We start from the raw sequence: 21,247 nt of genomic DNA, 5'->3' as shown, positions 1-21,247 counted from the left end.
CTAAATTATTGTAGTCACATCCAAATTTGTCTTCCTGCCCCTACCCTTGCTTCCCTACAGTCTAATCCTTAATTCAGGACCCAGAGTGATCTCTAAACCATAAAGTTACATTTTGTCTCTCCCTGGCTGAGAATTCTTCAGTGCCTTCTTAGTGCAAAAAAAACACAAGTCCCTACAATGACCAGTGAGGCACTAAGGGATCTGGATGCCACTCCCTACCCTCTGGTATCTAGCATTCATCCTCCTGATCAATTGTGAGCCACAGTGGCCTACATTCCAATCAAGCTCCTGCCTCACTGTTATCACCAACTGGAAACTCCCTTCCTTTAGAGTACTGAAATGTCACAGTAGTGAGCTCTTTCCTGACTATAGTGGCCGTCCCAGTGTCTCTTAACCCTGTTTCCTTTTTCTCTCCTGACATTTGTTGATTATCTACCACTTTTGACTCCAGGAAGAGTAAATTCCTGGAGGACAGAGACCATAATGTGTGCTAAATGCATATGTATTGAAACAATTTAGAGGCACAAGTCTAGATTTCCTCTCTAGGCCCTTGATACAACTATGGGAATAATGCTAACACTTCACTTTCTCTGAGAATGTGTTTTCAATAAGGGCTCTAGAACCAGTCTGAGATTTTGCTGAGTCAAAACTGGAAAAGGTTTTGATAGAGTGAAGCCTGTATTATCATTCTAATGTACTTGATATTAGTAGAAAAAGAAAAACAGCCCACTTTGCTTCTCTCCCGGAAAGTTGCACAGCCAGCAGCATCTTCTTTGGACTTCAGGGATTCCCTGTTGGACCTTGCCAGCTCGCACCCATCCCTGTGCTACTGAGAATAACCCTTCAGAGAGCCAGTGCCAGCACACCACCCTTGAGATTAAGCTACTGCTCTTTTATTTGGTGGAACCTAATCAGCATTAACAAATGGAAGTATAATCCTGTCTCTTTAGGGGACCAGAGTCTTGGAGCAATTAAGACAAGCATTCAACATTTGGGCAGCTGTCTGAGGGAACCTACCAATTACCTCAAAAAACTAAAGCCAGGTATTCAAGACCTTCTAGGCCCTGACAACCATCTCCCTTTCATTTACTGCCTTCACAAACATTCATAGGACACTCACAGGCCAAGTTTGGCACTGAGCATTCAAGTATGAAAAGTCTTGCCCCAGTTACTCTCCAGCACCCTGTTCCTGCTAACTGTCCTGCACATGACTGCTGCCCAGTAAAATCCTGTCAGCCACTCAAGTCCAGCTTGAATCCTTGCTCCTCTCTAAAGCCTTACCTTCTCTCTCTGCCGTCGATAATTCCTACCTGGCACTTGTGTGGCGTCCATTTCAGTGTTGTGTTCTTGTCTGAGTAGTCTTGGTGCCATCCTCCTCGGTAACTCATTTTTTTTTTTTAATTATTTATTTATTTTTGGTTGCATCGGGTCTGTTGCTGCGCGCGGGCTTTCTCTAGTTGCAGCAAGCGGGGGCTACTCGTCGTTGCAGTGCACGGGCTTCTCATTGTGGTGGCTTCTCTTGTTGTGGAGCACAGGCTCTAGGTGCATGAGCTTCAGTAGTTGTGGCATGCGGGCTCAGTAGTTGTGGCTTGTGGGCTCTATAGAGCGCAGGCTCAGTTGCAGCACACGGGCTTAGTTGCTCCGCGGCATGTGGGATCTTCCCGGACGAGGGCTCGAACCCATGTCCCCTGCATTGGCAGGTGGGTTCTTAACCACTGCGCCACCAGGGAAGCCCTCCTTGGTAACTCTTGATAACTTCCACTCAACCTGTAGGACAGCCCAGGTGCTGCTTCCAGGGGGCCTTCCGTAACTTCCTGAGTTTCATTCATTTCTAACCTATGACCGTCGCTTGGGACAAAAACACTCAAGAGCTCTCAGAGAAATGAATGAATATTAACAGCCTGAGCAGTTAGTTCCCACCCCCTCCAACACAGGCACACCATTCTCAGGATCACCCCTTCTCAGACCTTTCTTTCTCCAGACCTACCTCAAAGGTACACATTCAAAACATTTACTGTTTTCAAAGATGTGTGCTCACAACAGCTCTATTCATAACTCCTCGCCCAGTCCCACTCTCCCAGACTCCTCCCCAAGAGAGCCTTGGGGTATATGAGAAGTGGGTCTGGCTGGAGAACAGCGAGCTCACAAAGACCAAACCCGTGAAAGCTCCCTGCCTCGATTCACATGTGCACGTGTGAAAATCAGGGCGAACTCCTCCAAGCACAGCTGTGTACCCTAAGTGATGCCAGAGAGCGGGCGCAGAGCCACCTGCGCAGTGGGGCTGGTGAGTTAGCCCAGGTAACTCGGGTCTCTCCTCTTAGACCACCCACCTACTGGGGTCCCAGCCGTCGGTACGAAAGCGCCAGGCGGGATGCTGCCCAGAAGGGCGGGGAGCGACCGAACTCGGTATGCACCCAGTTGAGCACAGCGGCGCAGTCTGATTACGTCATCCCTCCGCGCCCACCGACTGGCAGGTGATTGGCCCGTTGGCGCGGGGGCGTGGCCCAGCGGCTGAGGCGAGCTGCGGTGCGCGAGCGGTTGGTCCAGCCCTCCGGCCTCGAGGCTACAGGCTGGACTCGGTGCCTTTGGATACGGCCGGCGGCAAGCATGGCTGGAATCCCCGCGCCAGGCAGCAGGAGGCGGAGCGGGCCCCCGGCACCCAGTCCTGGCCCGCCGCCCAGCACCCAGCACCCTCCGAGCAAGCGGGCCCGGGGCTTCCTCGCGACCGCCCCCCCAGACCCAGAAGACCCATTCGGCGCGCACGGGGATTTCACCGCCGACGACCTGGAGGAGCTCGACACCCTCGCGTCACAGGCCCTGAGCCAGTGCCCGAACGCGGCTCCGGACGTGTCCAGTGAGTGCGCCTTTTCCCCGAGGGTGGTGCAGACCTCGCTAGACCCACTAGATGACTGTGGCTTAGGAACCCCACGACCGCTGTTCCGGTGTCTTGCACTCACCTTTTAAAAATATAGGAACAGTTTGATTTAAGCAGCGGCGTGTCCCAAAAGGTCCTTTGATTTGGGAGAGAAATGTATCAGGAGTGTCAAACAGCCGATTTGGAATACCGAAAGCTAGGTTAACATTTTACTTTAGTTTCTATACTTTGGACCACTAAAGTTCTTAGTTCTTAGCAGAGATCCTTGCAGCACGACTACCACCACCATCAGAATCATCACTACCTACACATGGGGACCCATCCTTATGACAGGTTTGGGAGGCTTTAGATCTAATGAAGACCACCTTTTCCCTTGGGCCGCATGAGCATAAGAGGGGCCTGGCAGAGGCAAGAGATAAGAGACTCATTCTTTTATACAACCAATAAATCGTACTAGGTGCCCAAACTTTAGGAGCTGCAGACACTTAGCAATAAACAAAAGACAAAAGCCCCCTCCTTCATGGAGCTTACATTCATTCTAGTGAAGTCTTGTGGGGCTCCCAGGAAGAGAAATCTCTACTTGGATGTCTTACATGCATCTTATATTCCACACAATCATTTCCTGGAAACCCAGTCATCCACCAGCATCTCCAGCATGGTACCCGGCAAAGCATTCAGAAAACACTCAGAACATTTGATGACCAAATGTTTTGCATGGCAATGACTAGCACCACTCTCCATCATGTAGCACAAGGCAGGCAACAGCTCCCTTTCCTTGACCATGCATCTGATTCCTTTCCAAATCCTGTAACTTTACCTTCTTCCTCTATCTCTGGAATCCATCCTCTCTGCATCATCTCTGCCATCTCCCTGATCTGTGTTACCATCACCCCTCCCCGGACAATAGTCTGCTAAATTGTTCCCACATTTCCAGTTATGACTCACGTCAGACTTTACACCACAGCCAGAGTGATCTTTTCAAAACTAGAATCTCTGTGTCACACACAGATACACGTGAACATCCCTACTGAAAGCCTTTAATGACTTCACACTACTTCTAGAATAAAGATCAAAATCCTTAACATTGCCAGCAAGGCCCAGCATGGCCTGTCCCTTTCCCTCTCCTTCTGTGGGTTCTAGCCACACTAACCTTCCTTCATTCCTTGAATTCTCCCTGCTTCCTTATAATACAGAAACTGCTCATTGCTGTTTCTTACACACTGAGCTTTCTTTCCATCCATTCCCCATCGCCACTCATCTGGTTAGTTCCTGCTTGTTCTTCAGCTCTCCATTCAGTCATCACTTACCTGGGGAAGCCTTCTATTCATCCCGTTGGATCAAATCCCCTATTATAGGCTTTCCTATATTTGCTCTTCTCTGCAGCTCTTATAACAGTTGAAATTTTACATTTATTCTTGTGTTTTTGAGTGCCATGTAAGCTCCATGAGTGAAAGGACTGTATCCATTTTGCTCACCATTGTACCTTTCTTTAGAGGCTAAATTGTGCCTGGCATATTGTAGGTGCTCAGTAAATATCATTGAATAATAGATCACTGAGTTCTGACCAGTGAGATTCCCACAGCACCTTTCATCCTTTAGATGAGACTCTTAAAACTGGGTACAGAATGGGGAGAGGGTGGCAGGATCTGTTATTTCCTGAGGATTGATTCATGTTCTTACGTTGGAAAATACCTATAGTACTTACTAGATCTTTCTCTAATTTGCTTTCAAAAGTGATTGTTTTCAGCATTGTCTGGCGAAAGTGGGAAAATGTTGGGTCCTAAAAAGTATATGGGAACTGTTTTCTACAGATGTTCGTAAGGTCCCCAGATTAGATGGGATGTCAAAAAATCCTTCAAGGAAAAACAGAGAAAGTGTTCCAGTTAAAGATAATTTCGAATTAGAGTTACTTCAGGCACAGTACAAAGAGCTTAAAGAAAAGGTAAGTGATTTAACTTGTGGCTTTTGTAGTTAATTCATTCACTTATGCATGTGTTATAAAGCATTATACAATAAAATATATAAAAGTTTTAAAACAAGAGTCCAGATTCATCCCCATGAATTGGGGGAAAGAAAGCCAGAAAATTTTGGTTGAAACTAAATCCTGAGATTCCTAACAACCAGGGCAAGAAAGGAAACACTGTAAACCATATACAAAAAGATACAAACTTTCTGTTATAGCACTGAGATAAATTTATAGCCTATGTCTTATATAAGAAACACAACACCATAATGGTTGCTATTTTCATTAGCAGTTTTGCAAAAAAGCAAACATTCTTCATATGACTATCTGTAGGTCCCTAGAAAAAACAAGAACATAATGTAGAATTTTAGTTCTGTGAAGTGTGTGACCCAGATTGTTTAATACCTCTTAGAGCCTATAGAATCTGCATGCAGAAGTGACAAGTGTGTCCTTAAGCTATCTTGCTGAATATCCACTGTCCCAGGAATGGGCCTAGCAGATCATGGTGATGTCTGGTTGGTACAGATATATTTTGAGCACTCATTGGTCTGTTGGACATGTTTTAAATGTGTTTCTTCATCTCCCCAGCTACATGTTGAAACAAGTACATATAAAATTTTCCCTTACAAACTTTTCACAACATCAATTTGGGATTTACAGATGAAGGCAATGGAAGAAGAAGCGCTCATTAAAAATGGAGAAATTAAAATTTTACGGGACTCACTGCATCAGACAGAATCCATTCTAGAGGAACAGAGAAGATCACATTTCCTTCTTGAGCAAGAGAAAACTCAAGCACTCAGTGACAAAGAAAAAGAATTCTCCAAAAAGGTGACCCAGAGCATTTGTTTTGCTTGTACGGACATCAGCTTTGCCTGCTCAATGAGTTCCTTTAGAAGCAATGACTAAAGTTGCTTATAAATCTTCCAGGAAGATTTCAACAGTTGTTTGTCTTAAATACTTTCGCTACCAACTAATTGCATGTACTTTTCTCCAGGCTCTGAGGTTTAGAAAAGGACTTAGATGAAACTCTGCTTTGCTGTGGTAGTCTAAGCTACTAGCTCACACTTTGCAGAAACAGCTAAAATTAGTGGGTTTTTTGTTGGGTTTTTTTTGTTTTTTGGCAGATCAGAAACTCAGTTGACCTAGCTTAGGCCAAAAGAAAATGTACTGGCTTCCATAACTAAGTCTGGGAAAACAGGTGTGCTGGGGACTCAAAAGACTCAAGATTTGCCATGACTCATCTTTATTCTCTGTACTATTGATAGGCTCCATCCTTATGGTAGAGGATGTGTTCTCCAGGGGCTCCTGGGCTCATATTTCATAGCTCCAGAGCAGACTGAAGACTTAGGGTTCCTTATCTCCAAGTTTTAAAATTCTGGGGAAGGCTCTAATTGGTCTAACCTGAGTCAGGTGCCTGCCTCTGAACTAGTCACTGTAACCAAAGAGATAATAGCTCCCATTCAAATCACATATTCAAAGGTAGGAAAATGATGTTTCTTGAGAGAGGGAGATACTGTTCTGGGAAGAAAAACAGTGGGTGTCCAGTATATACCACTTTCCTTCACTTCCCAAGGCTTCAAACTCAAGGACATGGGCCTTATTCTGCCATTACTTCATTCAGCAAACTTGGCAATCTTTAAAGAAGCACTGACCTGTGCCCAAGACTAACAGCAGTAGTTGCCTTTCCATATATATGATGAAGAGCAAGGGGTTTGCAATCAGACAAACCAGAGTTTGAATCTAGGCTTTATCACATTCAAGCAGTGACCTCAGGGTGATGACTTATGCTCTATGACTCATTTCCCTTATCTGTTCCAGAAAATAACCAGAAGGGCTGTCATGAGACTTAAATGGTCCTGCCCTTGTGTCTGGTGCTGTGCCTGGGGAATGGCAGCAGTTACCATTGGCCAGAACAGCAGGTCTCCCCACACTGTACAAGGCTTTGGTAAAACTCTTCTAAATACTCAGCCCAGACCTTCAGGAAGACTTGGATTGTGCACCACTATATTCACTAAAAGGTCTACATGTTACCATGAGATATGGTACCTTGTCAAGCTCTGTGCTGGGCATTTTACATTCACCATTCTTACTTAATCCCCCCAACCAGAAGACAGGTATTTATGTTACAGATAAGCTGGAGTTCAGAGAGGCTGAGTAAATGGTGTTTGAACCCTCACAAACTACCCAGCTATAGTTCAGGTCAAAATATCTTTCTAGAATACCATGCCATCTTTCAGGAAGAAGGTTAAAGCTTGCTATTTCAGGACATTTATGTCACAGCAGACTTTTATACTATCTCTCATTGCTTGTTTTTCCTTTACTAGCTTGAGATTTTGAAGCCCAGAGCTGTTTCTGTATATGTGATGAGGCCTCTATAAGTATGCTTCTTTTGCCTTCCAGCTCCAGTCATTGCAGTCTGAACTCCAGTTTAAAGATGCAGAGATGAATGAATTGAGGACAAAGCTTCAAAGCAGTGAACGAGCTAATAAACTAGCTGCTCCCTCCATTTCCCATGTCAGGTAATGATGGTGCTAGAGGGAGAATACAGTTTTGTATCGTTTAGTAAAAAGTCTGAATAACAATGTCAGGCTAGTCCTGAACAAAGGTCGTTTAGACTCTGCCCCTGGGGCATAGATGCTCTTTCCTGAAGGCCTCAAAGATGGTTTGGATGAGACTAGCATGGTTTGGGGCATCATAGCATAAAGGCCCCGCACTCTAGAAGTGCTTCCTCCCTGTAGACTTTATAAACACAATACAACTCCTCGGGATGGAAAGAGGCTGGAAAGATGCTCTCCAAACTTTTGGAGTGGACCAGTCTTCATTTTTATGTAATTTGTTTCAAATAAATGATTTTCCCCAACTGTATTTCAGTCCCAACTGCTTGGAATATTTTTTCTCATTTGCTGTCCAGCAGTCCCCACCTTTGCTGCAGATGTGATCAGCTTGTTAATGGTCCGTCCCATCCCCTGCCTGCCAGAGAAGTCTGGCACACTGTCAGGATCAGCCTTGAAATTTGAACAGTGTGGGTCAGGTCGTCTTTTTCTGGCATTCAACATTCTGCTGCCTTTGCTTACTATGGGCAGGGTGTGAAATAGAACACTTCTTGCCTTGAGTAGCCCAGGTAAGACAGGAGAGCAGAGGGAGTCCATCCTCACCTCTTCACACTAACAGGAGGGCCTCAGCATTATCTGATCCAATCAGAGGGTTAAGACTGCTTCTCTAACATAAAGACCCTGGCACCAAGGCACGGGCTCAGTTTCCAAGTTGCAAGACAAAATACACCTTTTACTAGACCCTCTTTCTCCTGAAAATCTTTTCATTCAGTCCCTGACTATTATAAAAGAGGTTGTTCCAAACTAGTGGTTACCAGGGGGGAGAGGAAATGGGAAAGAGGCAATATAGAGGGATAGGGGAGTAAGAGGTATAAACTATTAAGTATAAAATAAACTACAAGGATATATTGTACAACAAAGGGAACATAGCCAATATTTTATAATAACTATAAATGGAGTATAACCTTTAAAAATTATGAGTCACTACAGTATATGCTTATAACTTATATAACATTGTATAGCAACTATATTTCAATTAAAAAAAAAAGAGGTTGCAAACTGAAAAGATGTTTTGGTGGAATTGGAAATAGTAATGGAATTATGGCCAATACTTTTGGGTGATTGGAAGAAGGTGGAAGCAAATGAAAGATTTTTTTTTTTCAACAATTTGAATCAAAATGCCTTGAATTTTGCATTGCTGTCCTGACAAAGAATAACAAACGCGTAATAGATAAAACTTTTGGTCAAATCACCTAGACAGGAAAAGTTTAAAGTTTGGTAGAAGTTTTATAACCAGGTATTTTACATGGTGTTAGCAGAATCATTACTTTGCTTTCATAGTTAACTTTTTCCAGTCCTAGGAAAAGCCCTTCTGTGGTTATAAAGCCAGAAGCATGTTCTCCACAACTTGGAAAACCATCTTTCCCTACAAAGGAGTCTTTTAGTGCTAACATGTCCCTTCCCCACCCCTGCCAGACCAATCCAGGATATAAGTCCCTGATGGGCAAAGAGGGTAAGTCAGTCTATCCATCATCTGTTGCTCTATATCAGACTACTCAGACTTGAGCCTTGAAACATTTGAGTATTTATTTTCTCCTCGTTTCTGTGGGTCAGCAGTTCTGACAGCACAGTGGGGATGGTTTGTCTCTGCGGGCACTGAAGGCTTGTAGGGGGCTGGAGGATCTATTTCAAGGTGGCTCACTCACATGTCTGGCAGTGGAATTCCTTTCCACATGTGGGTCTTTCCACAGGGCTACTTGGCTGATCTCATAACCTGGTAGATGGCTTTCTCTAGAGCTAGCAAACCCAGAGTGATAGGTGGAAGCTATCCTTTTTATGGCCTAGCCTTAAAAGTCACATAGCATCACTTCTGCCACATTCTGTTTGTTAGAAGTGAGTCATTGAGTCTGGGCCATGTTCAAGGGGAAGAAAACTAGGCTGCACCCCTTGAGGAGAAGTGTGTCAAAGAATTTGCAGGCATATTTTAAAACCTCCAGTCAGCATCCTTTGCCATGCCAGAAACACAGCTAGTATGCAGGAACATGTGCTCCTTTCATCGCCCAGCTGAGTCCAGACTGAGGGAATGCTACTGCTTTCTAGAGAGACAGTCTAGCATTAGTAGGTTTTCACTCTGAGACTGTGCTATGCCAGTTTATCTTACAATTCAGATACATTGCCTTTTTTCTACCATCAACCCTTTCAAGTCATTAGCATCATGCCACCCCTGAGAACTATAGCTACTCACATTTTTGACATTTAGCAAGTTCAGGAGCGGTTATCGGGTAGTGTTATGAGCCCGCAGTGGAGCCCACTAGCCTGGCCGAGAGTCCCAGTCACATTGCTTACTGGCTTGTATGATTTGAGCAAGTCCCTTAACCTCTGTGCCTCAGTTTTCCCATTTGTAAAACAGAGCCAATGATAACACCTCCTGGTTGGGTTGCTGTGAGGAACAAGAGAGCTAGCATGTATAAAGCTCTTAGAACAGTGTCTGGCACATAATAAGAATCATATAAAATGCTTTTATGTTACTGCCTGATTTTGAAGTGGGGCAAACAATTTAATTTTCTTTTCCTTTCCTTTCCTTATGCAAGTTCCTGTTTTATATGAGGAAGGCAAAGATGTGAAGGTTCTTGAGTTGCTTTGGCTCTTATTTTGATCCAAAGTTGAAGAAGTAGAACAATGTATGTTTTAAACTCATTACATTTAAGAGTTTCTGATACACTTGTGCTTTTGTGTTCCAGTTTTGATTAACATATTATCTGTTATTCAGAGAATAAGACCCATAGTCTGGGAGATGACCCGATAAAGCAAGAACAGTCCCAGAAAAGTCCTGTTGACGGCTGGATGCAGAGATCAAACACTCAAGGTAACCAGAATGCCTGCTCCTTCTGCAGGAGGCCTGCCTGGGTCCGATCATCCTCTGTGATGCTGCAGTGGAATTGCCTAGGGAACTGTCCTGGGCTCAATCAGCACCCCAGGCAGTGCTTTAGAGGGTCCAGGGGAGTAGTAGTCTGTGACTTAAGCAGAAGACTATAAAATAGAAGGGACCAAGAGCAAGTATGCCTCCGAGCCTTCAGTACCCACGGGCGTCTCAAGGGAACTTAGTGGCAGTTTAGAGGATAGTTGGCATCATAGAAAAGCACTCTCATGTCAGAACCTCCTACAGTCACCTTGTCTTCTGCAGGCTCCATTTTGATAAACCTTCTCCTGAAGCAGCCTTTGATCCCAGGGTCATCCCTAGGTCTGTGCCACCTCCTGAGCAGTTGTTCTGAGGCTCCTACCGGCACCCTGTTCCAGCTACCTGGGCTTGGCAGGTAAGCATAAGACTCCTAAAAAGCTTGTTTGGAAGAAGTTTCCAGGAAGCAAGTCCCTATCTGGTCCTGACCGGCCTAGGAGGTCTGCTCTGGGCAGGAAAACTAGAGAATTTAGCAGGCAGGTTGTTTGGGTCCCTTGACCTTATCTCCCTCTCACACTTGTTTTCTTTTGTGTCTGTTGCTAGTACCTTGACTGGGATTTCAAGCCTGAGGACCACAGGTTCTTGTGATGGGTCATTTCCCCTCTTGGCCCTGAGAGAAGCACAGAACCTGGCACTTACTGGACTGAATCTGGTGGCCAGGAATGAGGGCTCCTGTGACAGAGACCCAGCAGAGGGAGGCGGAAGGGCCTTCCCACTCTGCCAGCTTCCTGGAGCTGTGCACCTCCTCCCCCTGGTACAGTTCTTTATCGGCTTACACTGCCAGGCTCTGCAGGATTTGGCAGCAACCAAGAGAAGCGGAGCGCCTGCGGACTCACCAACACATCCCTCCTGCGTGAGCTCTGGGGTAGAGGCCAGCCCTGAGGACTCACTTTGCAACCTGGAAGGCTTCTCTGTGGCTTCACTAAGCGTTCTTCAGCACCTGGTGTGCCACAGCGGAGCAGTCATTTGCCTGTTACTATCAGGAGCAGGCGCGGATTCTGCTCCTAGGGAAGGAGACCAGAGCCTGGTTGACGGACATGGTCCTGGGGATGTGACCTCAGCCCCAGCGGGGCTTGCCGGTGACCAAGGCCAGCATCCACTATTGAAGATGCTTCTTCAACTTTTGGCTTTCTCTTCTGCAGCAACAGGTCACCTTAAAGCCAGTGTCCTCAGCCAGTGCCTTAAGGTTTTGGTGAAATTAGCTGAAAATGCTTCCTTTGATTTCCTGCCCAGGTATAACGCAGCATGGGGGTCATGATTCCTTGTGGGTCTTACCCGGCCTCTTGAGGTCTGTCCTGCGGCCCCTCTACTTGTTCCCATCTTGACTCGTCCATACTGCTCAGCTCTAAGCCTTGGTTTAGGTTCTTAGCTAGAGTTCTGAAGTGATGGGAAGTGGGGCCAGCAGTTAGAAGAACCAAGGAAGTGGTTTATTTGGCTTAGTTCTGCCTCTGGATAGTAGGTAAGCAAAAGACACATGTGATAAAAGAAGGCTGCTAGTCACTATGGAAGAGTGTCCTGCCCCCGAAACAGACAAAGGCTGAGCCAAGAGGCCTTTGAACCTGGGACATGGATCAGGTGAAGACCAGATTTCACAGCCCCATTGAAGTTTAGTTTGGTGGGATTCCCTGAAGAAGCAGAGGGTGTGCGGAGGGTCTGCAGCTACAAGCTGACCTTGCTGGGCATCTGCCCATCATCATGGTGTCCACCACTGGCATGAGCCACAGGTTACTTGCTCTTCTTTGAAGGTTTGTTGCAGAACACTGTTGTCATAAATTCCTAGCTTGGGATTCCAGACCCTCAACACTGGGAAGGTAAGCACCACCCAGCCAGTCCCCTCGTCCTGTAATCCCATCTCCCCCTCAGCATTCCACCAAGAGGCCAATTCCTCTGTTGGATGTATCTTAAGCCTTTTTGTCTCTGAACTCAGAATACCTGTTTGCTAAAAACACTTCTGGATCCTGGTTTCCATATGAATATATTCTGGCTTGTCTGGTGCATCCTAAAGGTGGTGCTCAGAGCTAGACACAGTGTACTGCAGAGCAGTGTGAGCATCAAGGTAGGCGCGTTACCATCACCCAGGTGACTGGCAGGGGACCCAGCTCATGGTGGCTGATTGCTTCTTTTATTTATTTATTTTTTTTTTTTGAGTCTTCTCTTTCCTTTTATTTTTTTTAATTCCATAGTGTTTTACCATTTTCAAAAGTTTCACACATGATTTCGTATAATCCCATAACAATGCTTTTTTTTAATCCCCTACCCCTATATTGCCCTCCCTCCCTTCCCTCTCCCCACTGGTAACCACTAGTTTGTTTTCTGTGTCTGTGAGCCTGTTTCTTTTTTGTTTTATTCACTAGTTTGCTGTATTTTTTAGATTCCACATACGATATCATACAGTATTTGCCTGTCTGACGTATTTCACTTAGCATAATGCCCTCCAAGGCCATCCATGTTGCTGCAAATGGCAAAATTTTGTCTTTTTTATGGCTGAGTAGTATTCTGTTGTGTGTGTGTGTGTACACATGTACCACATCTTCTTTATCCATTCATCTGTTAATGGACACTTAGGTTGCTTCCATAACTTGGCAATTGTAGGTGATGCTGCTATGAACATTGGGGTGCATGTTTCTTTTCAAAGTAGTGTTTTCGGTTTTTTTCAGATATATACCCAGGAGTGGAATTGCTGGGTCACATGGTACTTCTACTTTTAATTTTTTGAGAAACCCCTATACTGTTTTCCACAGTGGCTGCCAACAGTGTAGGATGGTTCCCTTTTCTTCACATTTGTTATTTCTGTTCTTTTTGATGATAGCCATTCTGACTGGTGTGAGGTGATATCTCATTGTGGTTTTGATTTGCATTTCCCTGATGATGAGTGATATTGAGCATCTTTTCATGTGCCTATTGGCCATCTGGATGTCCTCTTTGGAAAAATGTCTTTTCAGTTCTGCCCATTTTTTGATTGGGTTGTTTGTTTGATGTTGAGTTGTATGAGCTGTTTGTATATGTTGGATATTAACCCCTTATCGGTCATATCATTTGCAGTTATCTTCTCCCATTCAACAGGTTGTGTTTTCATTTTGTCGATGGTTTCCTTTGTCGTGCAAAAGGTTTTAAATTTAATTAGGTCCCATTTGTTTATTTTTGCTTTTGTTTCCTTTGCTCTAGGAGATGGATCCAAAAAAAAAAAATTGCTGCTATTCATGTCAAAGAGTGTTCTGCCTATGTTTTCCTCTAGGAGTTTGATAGTATCTGGTCTTCCCTTTAGGTCTTTAATCCACTTTGAGTTTATTTCTGTATATGATGTTAGAGAATGTTCTAATTTCATTGTCTTACAAGTAGCTGTCCAGTTTTCCCAGCAGCACTTATTGAAGAGACTATCTTTTCTCCACTGTATAGTCTTGCCTCCTTTGTTACAGATTAAATGACCTTAGGTATGTAGGTTTATTTCTGGACTCTCTATTCTGTTCCATTGATCTATGTGTCTGTTTTTGCACCAGTACCATACTGGTTTTTTTTAGCTTGAGATTTTAATTTTATTTATTTATTTATGGCTGTGTTGGGTCTTCGTCTCTGTGCGAGGGCTTTCTCTAGTTGCGGCAAGTGGGGGCCACTCTTCATCGCGGTGCGCGGGCCTCTCACTATCGCGGCCTCTCTTGTTGCGGAGCACAAGCTCCAGATGCGCAGGCTCAGTAATTGTGGCTCACGGGCCTAGCTGCTCAGCGGCATGTGGGATCTTCCCAGACCAGGGCTTGAACCCATGTCCCCTGCATTAGCAGGCAGATTCTCAACCACTGTGCCACCAGGGAAGCCCTACCATACTGTTTTGACTACTGTAGCTTTGTAGTATAGTCTGAAGTTAGGGAGTATGATTCCTCCAGCTCTTTTCTTCTTTTTCAAGATTATTTTGGCTGTTTCAGGGTCTTTCATGTTTCCATATAAATTTAAAATTTTATTCTAGGTTCTGTGAAAAATGCCATTGATAACTTCATAACAATTGCACTGAATCTGTAGACTGCCTTGGGTAATATAGCCATTTTGACAGTATTGATTCTTCCAATCCAAGAACAGTGTATATCTTTCCATTTATGTTGTCTTCAATTTCTTTCATCAGTGTCCTATAGTTTTTGGAGTACAGGCCTTTTGCCTCCTTTGGTAGGTTTATTCTTAGGTGTTTTATTCTTTTTGATGCGATGGTAAATGGGATCGTTTCCTTAATTTCTCTTTCTGATAGCTCATTGCTAGTGTATAGAAATGCAACAGATTTCTGTATATTACTTTTGTATCCTGCAACTTTACCGAATTCATTGATGAGCTCTAGTAGTTTTCTGGTGGCATCTGTAGGATTTATGTATAGTAGTATAATGTCATCTGCAGACAATGACATTTTTATTTCTTCCTTGCCAATTTCGATTCCTTTTTATTTCTTTTTCTTCTGATTGCTGTGGTTAGAACTTCCAAAACTATGTTGAATAAAAGTGGTGAGAGTGGTCATCCTTGTCTTCTTCCTGATCTTCGAGGAAATGCTTTCAGCTTTTCACCAATGAGTATGATTTTTTTTTAATTTTATTTATTTATTTATTTGGTCTGCGTTGGGTCTTAGTTGTGGTATGTGGGATCTTCGTTGAGGCATGCGAGATCTTTAGTTGCAACGCATGGTCTCTTCATTGTGGCATGCGGGCTTCTCTCTAGTTGTGGCATGTGGGTTTTCTCTTCTCTAGTTGTGCGTGCAGGGTCCACAGCTTGTGGACTCTGTAGTGTGGCGCACAGGCTCCAGAGTGTGTGGGCTCTGTACTTTGCAGCATGTGGGCTCTCTAGCTGAGGCGCAGGAGCTTAGTTGCCCTGAGGCACGTGGGATCTTAGTTCCCCGACCAGGGATCGAACCTGCATCCCCTGCTTTGGAAGGCGGATTCTTTACCACTGGACCACAAGGAAAGTCCCTACCAATGAGTATGATGTTAGCTGTGGGTTTTTCATATATGGCCTTCATTATGTTGAGGTATGTTCCCTCTATGCCTACGTTCTGGAGTTTTTCTCATAAATGGATGTTGAACTTTGTCAAAAGCTTTTTCTGCATCTATTGAGAAGATCACATGGTTTTTATTCTTCAGTTTGTTAATGTGGTGTATCACATTGATTGATATGTGGATATTGAAAAATCTTTGCATCCCTGTTTCTTATTTTTTAAATGAATGAATTCCAGGAACCACATTTTTAGCAGTTCTCTTGGTAGATATATCATCATTCTATTCCTGTTGAGCTTGTCCACAATAACATCAAAAAACAGCCATTTAATGGGTGCTTACTGCAGGCCAGACACAGATGCCTTCTGTTCACTAGCTTGGGTGGCACCCTCAGAGCCCTGTGTCTTCACGCCCAGCACAGAGCCTGGCTCACTGTGAGCACTCAGTGTTTGTTAAATGAATAAACCCCATGTTGGGGTAGGGAAACTTGTCTGAAACCCCAGAGGGAGTGTGCTAGATCAGCCAGTTAGGCTCCTGAATAATTGTTCTTGATCACTGTCTGATGCCACATCCCACGCAGTGCTTCTCCTCTGAATTCCTTCATGCTTGCAGGCTGAACCCCATTACCACACAGCTTCTTGCTCCCCTTGAAGTAAAAGCCAGGGACAGGTGCTACCAAGGCTCCATAGCAGTATGCGATACAACACGAGCAGCCAGGCAGGCTGTGATCTCCTATGAAAGGCACCACTGCCCACCCAGGCTTGAGGGCACATCATCCCCTCAGACTCTTGTCTTCCCACTGCATCTGTTTTAGGGGTAGGTCCAGCGTAGCTCCCCAGGTACTGGCATGGCAGGCGCTTTTGAACAAAAAGTTCTCATCCCCAGCTCAGCCAGGGCAGCATGACTTATTTATTGTGCATTTAGGGGCTGTGCCAAAAAAAAAAAATTTCATTTAAAAAGAAGGCTCCGATGCTATCAAAAATAATTTGGAAACCACTGTGTTGTATATAAAGATGGATTTTTTTAGTTTCAGGGGGCCACTTCTGGCCTAATAATGAAATTAGGTATTAACCGGTTAAACTCCAGTTTCCCACAAAGTTCCACACTCCCTGGTGACTAGAAACATTCAGCTTGTCTCTCATACAGAATTTGCTCTAAAATGAGTTCGCCCCAAATAGACCTTGCTTCCTAATGGTGTACAAGGAATATTCTTAACCCTCGGTGCCGTGTGCATGAAAAGGGACATACCCGCAGAACTGCCCCTCCCCCCACCCACGAGGCTGTGTGGGTTGAGCAAAAAGCAGTGCTTGTCTTGGGACTCGGTTCCTTGGTAATGAATGCGCCATCCCTTTGCCCACAAGACCAGGGGGAGAGTGCCCAAGCCCCTCACCATGCACACCCTGAGTGCGTACCTTCTCATACGTGGTGGCAGAGGAGCTGGTGTTTCCCGACAAGTGGGGAAAATTAAGTCTTCCTTGCCCAGCGAGTGGTCTCGTAAGATCCAACCATAGCCAAGTCCATATTGTCACTGCTGACGCCTGGCCAGTCCTCTGGCGGTGGGCACAGGACATTTCTCTCACACTCAAGTTGAACCTGCCTCCCTGTTTGGGAGCAGAGGCAGGAAGGAACCCAAGAGCAGTGTGGAGGCTGGCACCCGAGGTCCAGGGGGGCACCTCGTATTTGCTGGGTGGCACTGTGCCAGGTAAGGGCCTGTCATCTCTAAGCCACAGCAGTCCCACAGTGAAGGGTAGTACCCACTCGTTCACCTGAAACAAGTATCAGCAAGTAGGGTGGCATTTGAACCCAGGTCTGTCTGAATCGAGTCTCCTTTTTACTGGCCTCTTCAATTTCCTGTTGCCTACCGTGAAAGGTGAGGGTGAGTTATGGGATTGGGTTGGAGGTGTCACGTCTCTCTGGGGTCCTGTGTTTCAGGTTCCAGTGCGTGTTCCGGGTGCTGCCACAGTGCCTGCGCCCAGAGACACCCCTGCCTAGTGTGCTGCTGACTATTGAGCTCCTGTCCCTCCTGGTGGACCATGAGAAGCTTGCACCTCAGCTCTGCTCCCACCGGGGTAAAGCAGGCCGGGGGCGCGCGTCTGGACTACTCCTGCAGCTTGGAGGGAAGGGTGTTGGCAGGGGCAGGTCCGGGGCCTCCTGAGGGCTTCTGCAGCTTGTACCTCAAGCACTGGGTGAGAAGGCGGATCCTGAGTGAGAGGTGGGGTGTCCTTTCCAGAACGCTGCCTCCTGCTGCTGCTGTACATGTACATCACATCGAGGCCTGACAAAGCCGCCTCGGAGACACAGTGGCTTCAGCTGGAACAAGAGGTAAAGACACAAGAGCCCCTTTTGTGCTGCTCACCACCCCACCCCACTCCACCCCACTCCATCCCACGTAAGAGCCACTCTTCTCCTTCCTCTGGGAATTAAAGGAAGCTTTAATTCATTTTGGTAACGTGTTGAGCCACTAGCAAGGTAAACTCATTTGGGGGGGCTCCATACTCCACAGATACAGTACAGTCGGAGCCCAGGGTATCCTGGGACTTGGCAAGGTTGCCTGGTGGCTGGAGGTGGGCACGGAGGTAGGTGGGTCAGTGGTGAGACACAGGTGTTGGTCCTGAGTGTCTCCTGGGAAGGTCCCAAAACGCTACCACCTCTTGGATCCCATTAGTGCAGACAAGCAGTTGCTGAGGCAACTGGAGCTCTTGTAGAAGCCTGAGAAAGCCCTTGCTGTGACCAGGGCCTCATTGTGCCATGGATGGGACAGTCTGTTCTTGTTCTAGGCTGTGTGGCTCCTGGCTAAGCTTGCTGTGCAGAGCCCCTCCTCCCCAGTCACTGGTTCCAGCTGCCAGTGCAACGTGGAGGTGAGTGCCGGGGGCAGGCAGGGGCCGACAGCGGGCAGCTCTGTTGGCGGATGACAGGGCCCTGTGAAAGCATCCCATGCTCCTTCACCAGGGCTAGACCCTGGTGCCACTGCTCAGAACCTTCCTCGCCCGGGTGGCTAGGAAAGATGCTGCCCAGCTAAGCAGGTTGTCAGGGTGCAGGGACCACCTGACCTGACCTCAGCCTGTGCCCTCCCCCAGGTGGTCAGAGCACTCACGGTGATGCTGCACAGACAGTGGCTGACAGTGCGGAGGGCAGGGGGGCCCCCGAGGACTGACCAGCAGAAGCGGACGGTGCGGTGTCTGCGGGATACAGTGCTGCTGCTGCACAGTCTGTCCCAAAAGGACAAGCTTTTCACTGTGCACTGCGTGGAGGTCCTGCATCAGTACGACCAGGTGATGCCAGGGGTCAGCATGCTGATTCGAGGGCTTCCTGACGTGACAGGCTGTGAAGGTGAGCCTGCAGGAGGGCCCCTCCCTGCCCCAGCCCACACATGGAGTTTGCCCTGAAGTTCGTGGACAAATCAGACTACCTGGCCTTAGGTCAGCAGCGCTCCATCCACACAGCCTTTGCCGGCACTGGGGCCATTCTTTTCTTCCCGCTCCGGTTCTTCTCTCAGCATATCAGCCTGCCTTTTGCTCATATCTACTGAGTCGGCCTGGCAGAGCCATGGTTTTTCCAGAAACATCCCTGTCTGAATTGCCTTTGTATTATTTTGCTTGCAGTAGCTGAGGGAGCAAGGCCTGGGCGTGGAAGGGACTGCTTAGTTCCTGTGGGCCTGGTGGGGAGGAGAGGTGGGACCTCCCCCAGTCCCAGCACCTTCAGGCAGGCCTTCACCCCAGAACCCTCTTGTTTTTGGCTCAGAGGCAGCCCTGGATGATCTCTGTGCCGCGGAGGCCGATGTGGACGACCCCGAGATGGACTGTGGCTGAGGCCTGTGAGCATCGAGCCACATGGTGGCACCAGCACCACTACTTTCCTTACCTCATCCCCTGATTAAAAGCAGTGACAGGCTGTTAGAGAACAGGCCAGCCTTATGTTTCCTGAGTCTGATCTGTGTCGGCTAAGTGGGAGGGACAGAGCAGGAGGGGGACCCAGGGAAGGCTGAGATCCTTCTTCCTGTTCCTGGCCGGCAGCCCCATGGTAATGAATCTGCTTTGAGGAAGGAGCCCTGCCTTGCCCTGCCCTGCCTGTGGAATTGTCCTGAGTCATCACTTTGCCAGAGGCCATGGGAAGAAACCATTGTGTGGCAAGGAAGAAGGTGGCCCTCAGCCCAGGCCTAAACCAGGGAGGCCTGGGAAAATGGGGCCAAGGGGTGGGTGCAAAATGGCCACGGCAGGGGTTCCCAGCAGGCTCGAGTCCTGGAGCTAGCCTGCCCCATAGCCCTGTCCTCCTGGTGTGAGGGCGTGAGGGCCCTGGTGCGTTGTGCCAGCCAGCAGGCCCACAGCGAGAGGTCTGAGAAGGCCTTTGGGGATAGCACTGTGGGTGCCTGGGGAGGACGGGTGTTGGCAGGAGGGACAGCCCAGGCAGGCTGACAAGCGGGGCGGGCCTTACTCACACCAGCCGCTGGGCGGGCTCAGGCTGAGTTTCACTTCCCGCCACTGCTGCCAGCAGCAAGAACCAGCTGGAGAGCGTGCACCCTGAGTCATTGCTGCCTGCCTGCTACTCGGTAAGTGAGGACCCCCGAGGGGAGGGGGTAGGGTGGGAGGGCCATGGGTACCTGCCCCACCAACCCCCACCGGACTAAGTGGGCACTAGAGGGAGGAGCCAGGCCTTCCCCTGAACAGAAAACAGTGTGCTGGTCCCACTAAGAAAGCCACCCCACCCTCTCTGGCTTCTTGCCCTGAAAATGGGTCCTGGAGCTCAGCAACAGTGCCTGCCCATGCAGGGAAGGCCAGAGGGGTGCTCCTGCCCACCCCACTTGCCTTAGCCCTTATCACTGGGCACTCACACCCACCCCCCACCCCATGCTCCTCCCCAGGCTCAGCGGCAGATACCCACCATGGGCTCGCAGGCCTTGCCCCCGGGTCCTGTGCAGACCCTCATCTTCTTGGACCTGGAGGCCACTGGCCTGCCCTTCTCCCAGCCCAAGGTCACAGAGCTATGCCTGCTGGCCATCCACAGATGGGCCCTGGAGAGACTTCCCACCCCTCAGGGGCCTCCTTCAACAGTGCCCCCACCACCCCGGGTGCTGGACAAGCTCTCCCTGTGTGTGGCTCCGGGGAAGGCCTGTAGCCCTGCAGCCAGTGAGATCACAGGCCTGAGCACAGCTGTGCTGGCTGCACACGGGCGTCAATGCTTCGATGCCAACCTGGCCAACATGCTCCGAGCCTTCCTGGAGCGCCAGCCACAGCCCTGGTGCCTCGTGGCACACAACGGTGACCGCTATGACTTCCCCCTGCTCCAGGCAGAGCTGGCTGTGATGGGCCTTGCCAGCGCTCTGGACGGCGCCTTCTGTGTGGATAGCATTGCTGCCCTGAAGGCCCTGGAGCAAGCTGGCAGCCCCTCAGAGCACGGCCCAAGGAAGAGCTACAGCCTTGGCAGCATCTACATGCGCCTGTACGGGCAGGCCCCACCAGACTCACACACAGCCGAGGGTGACGTCCTAGCCCTGCTCAGCATCTGTCAGTGGAGGCCACAGGCCCTGCTGCGGTGGGTAGATGCTCATGCCAGGCCCTTCAGCACCGTCAAGCCAATGTACGTGGTCACAGCCTCAACTGGCGCCAGCCCAAGGCCATCTGCTGCTACGGCCACTGTACCCCTGGCCAGAGCCAGGGACACCAGCCCCAGCCGTGGTGGAAACAGGAACCCTAAGCCCCTTTCCCCAGTGAAGAGCCCTGGAGCCCCACCCAGGGAGGGACTGCTGGCCCCACTGGGCCTGCTGGCCTTCCTGACCTTGGCAGTAGCCACGCTGTATAGGCTGTCCTTGGCCATACCCGGGCAGTAGGCCAAGAAAGAAATTCTGACTAATAAAGACCCTCCACAGCACCGAGTGATCACTCACCTCTACCCTCCGTGGCAGCCTGAGAGCCTCCCGCACTTCTGCCCACACTGAGACAC

The 21,247-nt window shown here is 48.0% G+C and overlaps 2 protein-coding genes across 3 annotated transcripts; both read left to right on the top strand.

Annotated features, from left to right (window-relative positions):
* Nucleotides 1-2,562: 2,562 nt before the first annotated feature.
* ATRIP (ATR interacting protein) lies at nt 2,563-19,211 on the top strand. Of its 2 annotated transcripts, XM_068558821.1 has the most exons (13): nt 2,563-2,854; nt 4,687-4,817; nt 5,499-5,669; nt 7,242-7,360; nt 8,749-8,906; nt 10,164-10,259; nt 10,578-10,707; nt 10,893-11,582; nt 17,243-17,379; nt 17,541-17,632; nt 18,088-18,168; nt 18,388-18,640; nt 19,052-19,211. In XM_068558821.1, the coding sequence occupies exons 1-13, from the start codon at nt 2,608-2,610 to the stop codon at nt 19,117-19,119; spliced, it is 2,373 nt and encodes a 790-aa protein (XP_068414922.1). In that variant the 5' UTR covers nt 2,563-2,607; the 3' UTR covers nt 19,120-19,211. The 2 variants fall into 2 exon arrangements, 1 of the variants encoding a protein (XP_068414922.1); XR_011075730.1 differs by lacking the exon at nt 19,052-19,211 and having other exon boundaries at nt 18,072-18,168; nt 18,388-18,599.
* On the top strand, nt 19,208-21,238 carry TREX1 (three prime repair exonuclease 1). The gene is made up of 3 exons (XM_068558822.1): nt 19,208-19,502; nt 19,802-19,856; nt 20,169-21,238. The coding sequence occupies exon 3, from the start codon at nt 20,190-20,192 to the stop codon at nt 21,132-21,134; it is 945 nt and encodes a 314-aa protein (XP_068414923.1). The 5' UTR covers nt 19,208-19,502; nt 19,802-19,856; nt 20,169-20,189; the 3' UTR covers nt 21,135-21,238.
* The last annotated feature ends 9 nt before the right edge of the window (nt 21,239-21,247 follow it).

The sequence above is a fragment of the Eschrichtius robustus genome, chromosome 12 (assembly GCF_028021215.1).
Source record: "Eschrichtius robustus isolate mEscRob2 chromosome 12, mEscRob2.pri, whole genome shotgun sequence".
In the NCBI taxonomy this organism is placed as follows: Eukaryota; Metazoa; Chordata; class Mammalia; order Artiodactyla; family Eschrichtiidae; genus Eschrichtius; species Eschrichtius robustus.
This window is presented reverse-complemented; position numbering and strand designations above follow the sequence as displayed.

Coding starts and splice junctions, on each gene's coding strand:
- ATRIP (XM_068558821.1), top strand. CDS start 2,608: ATGGCTGGAATCCCCGCGCCAGGCAGCAGGAGGCGGAGCGGGCCCCCG. Junction 10,708..10,892: donor CAGCTACCTGGGCTTGGCAG/GTAAGCATAAGA, acceptor GTCTGTTGCTAG/TACCTTGACTGGGATTTCAA. Junction 17,380..17,540: donor TCAGCTCTGCTCCCACCGGG/GTAAAGCAGGCC, acceptor TGTCCTTTCCAG/AACGCTGCCTCCTGCTGCTG.
- TREX1 (XM_068558822.1), top strand. CDS start 20,190: ATGGGCTCGCAGGCCTTGCCCCCGGGTCCTGTGCAGACCCTCATCTTC.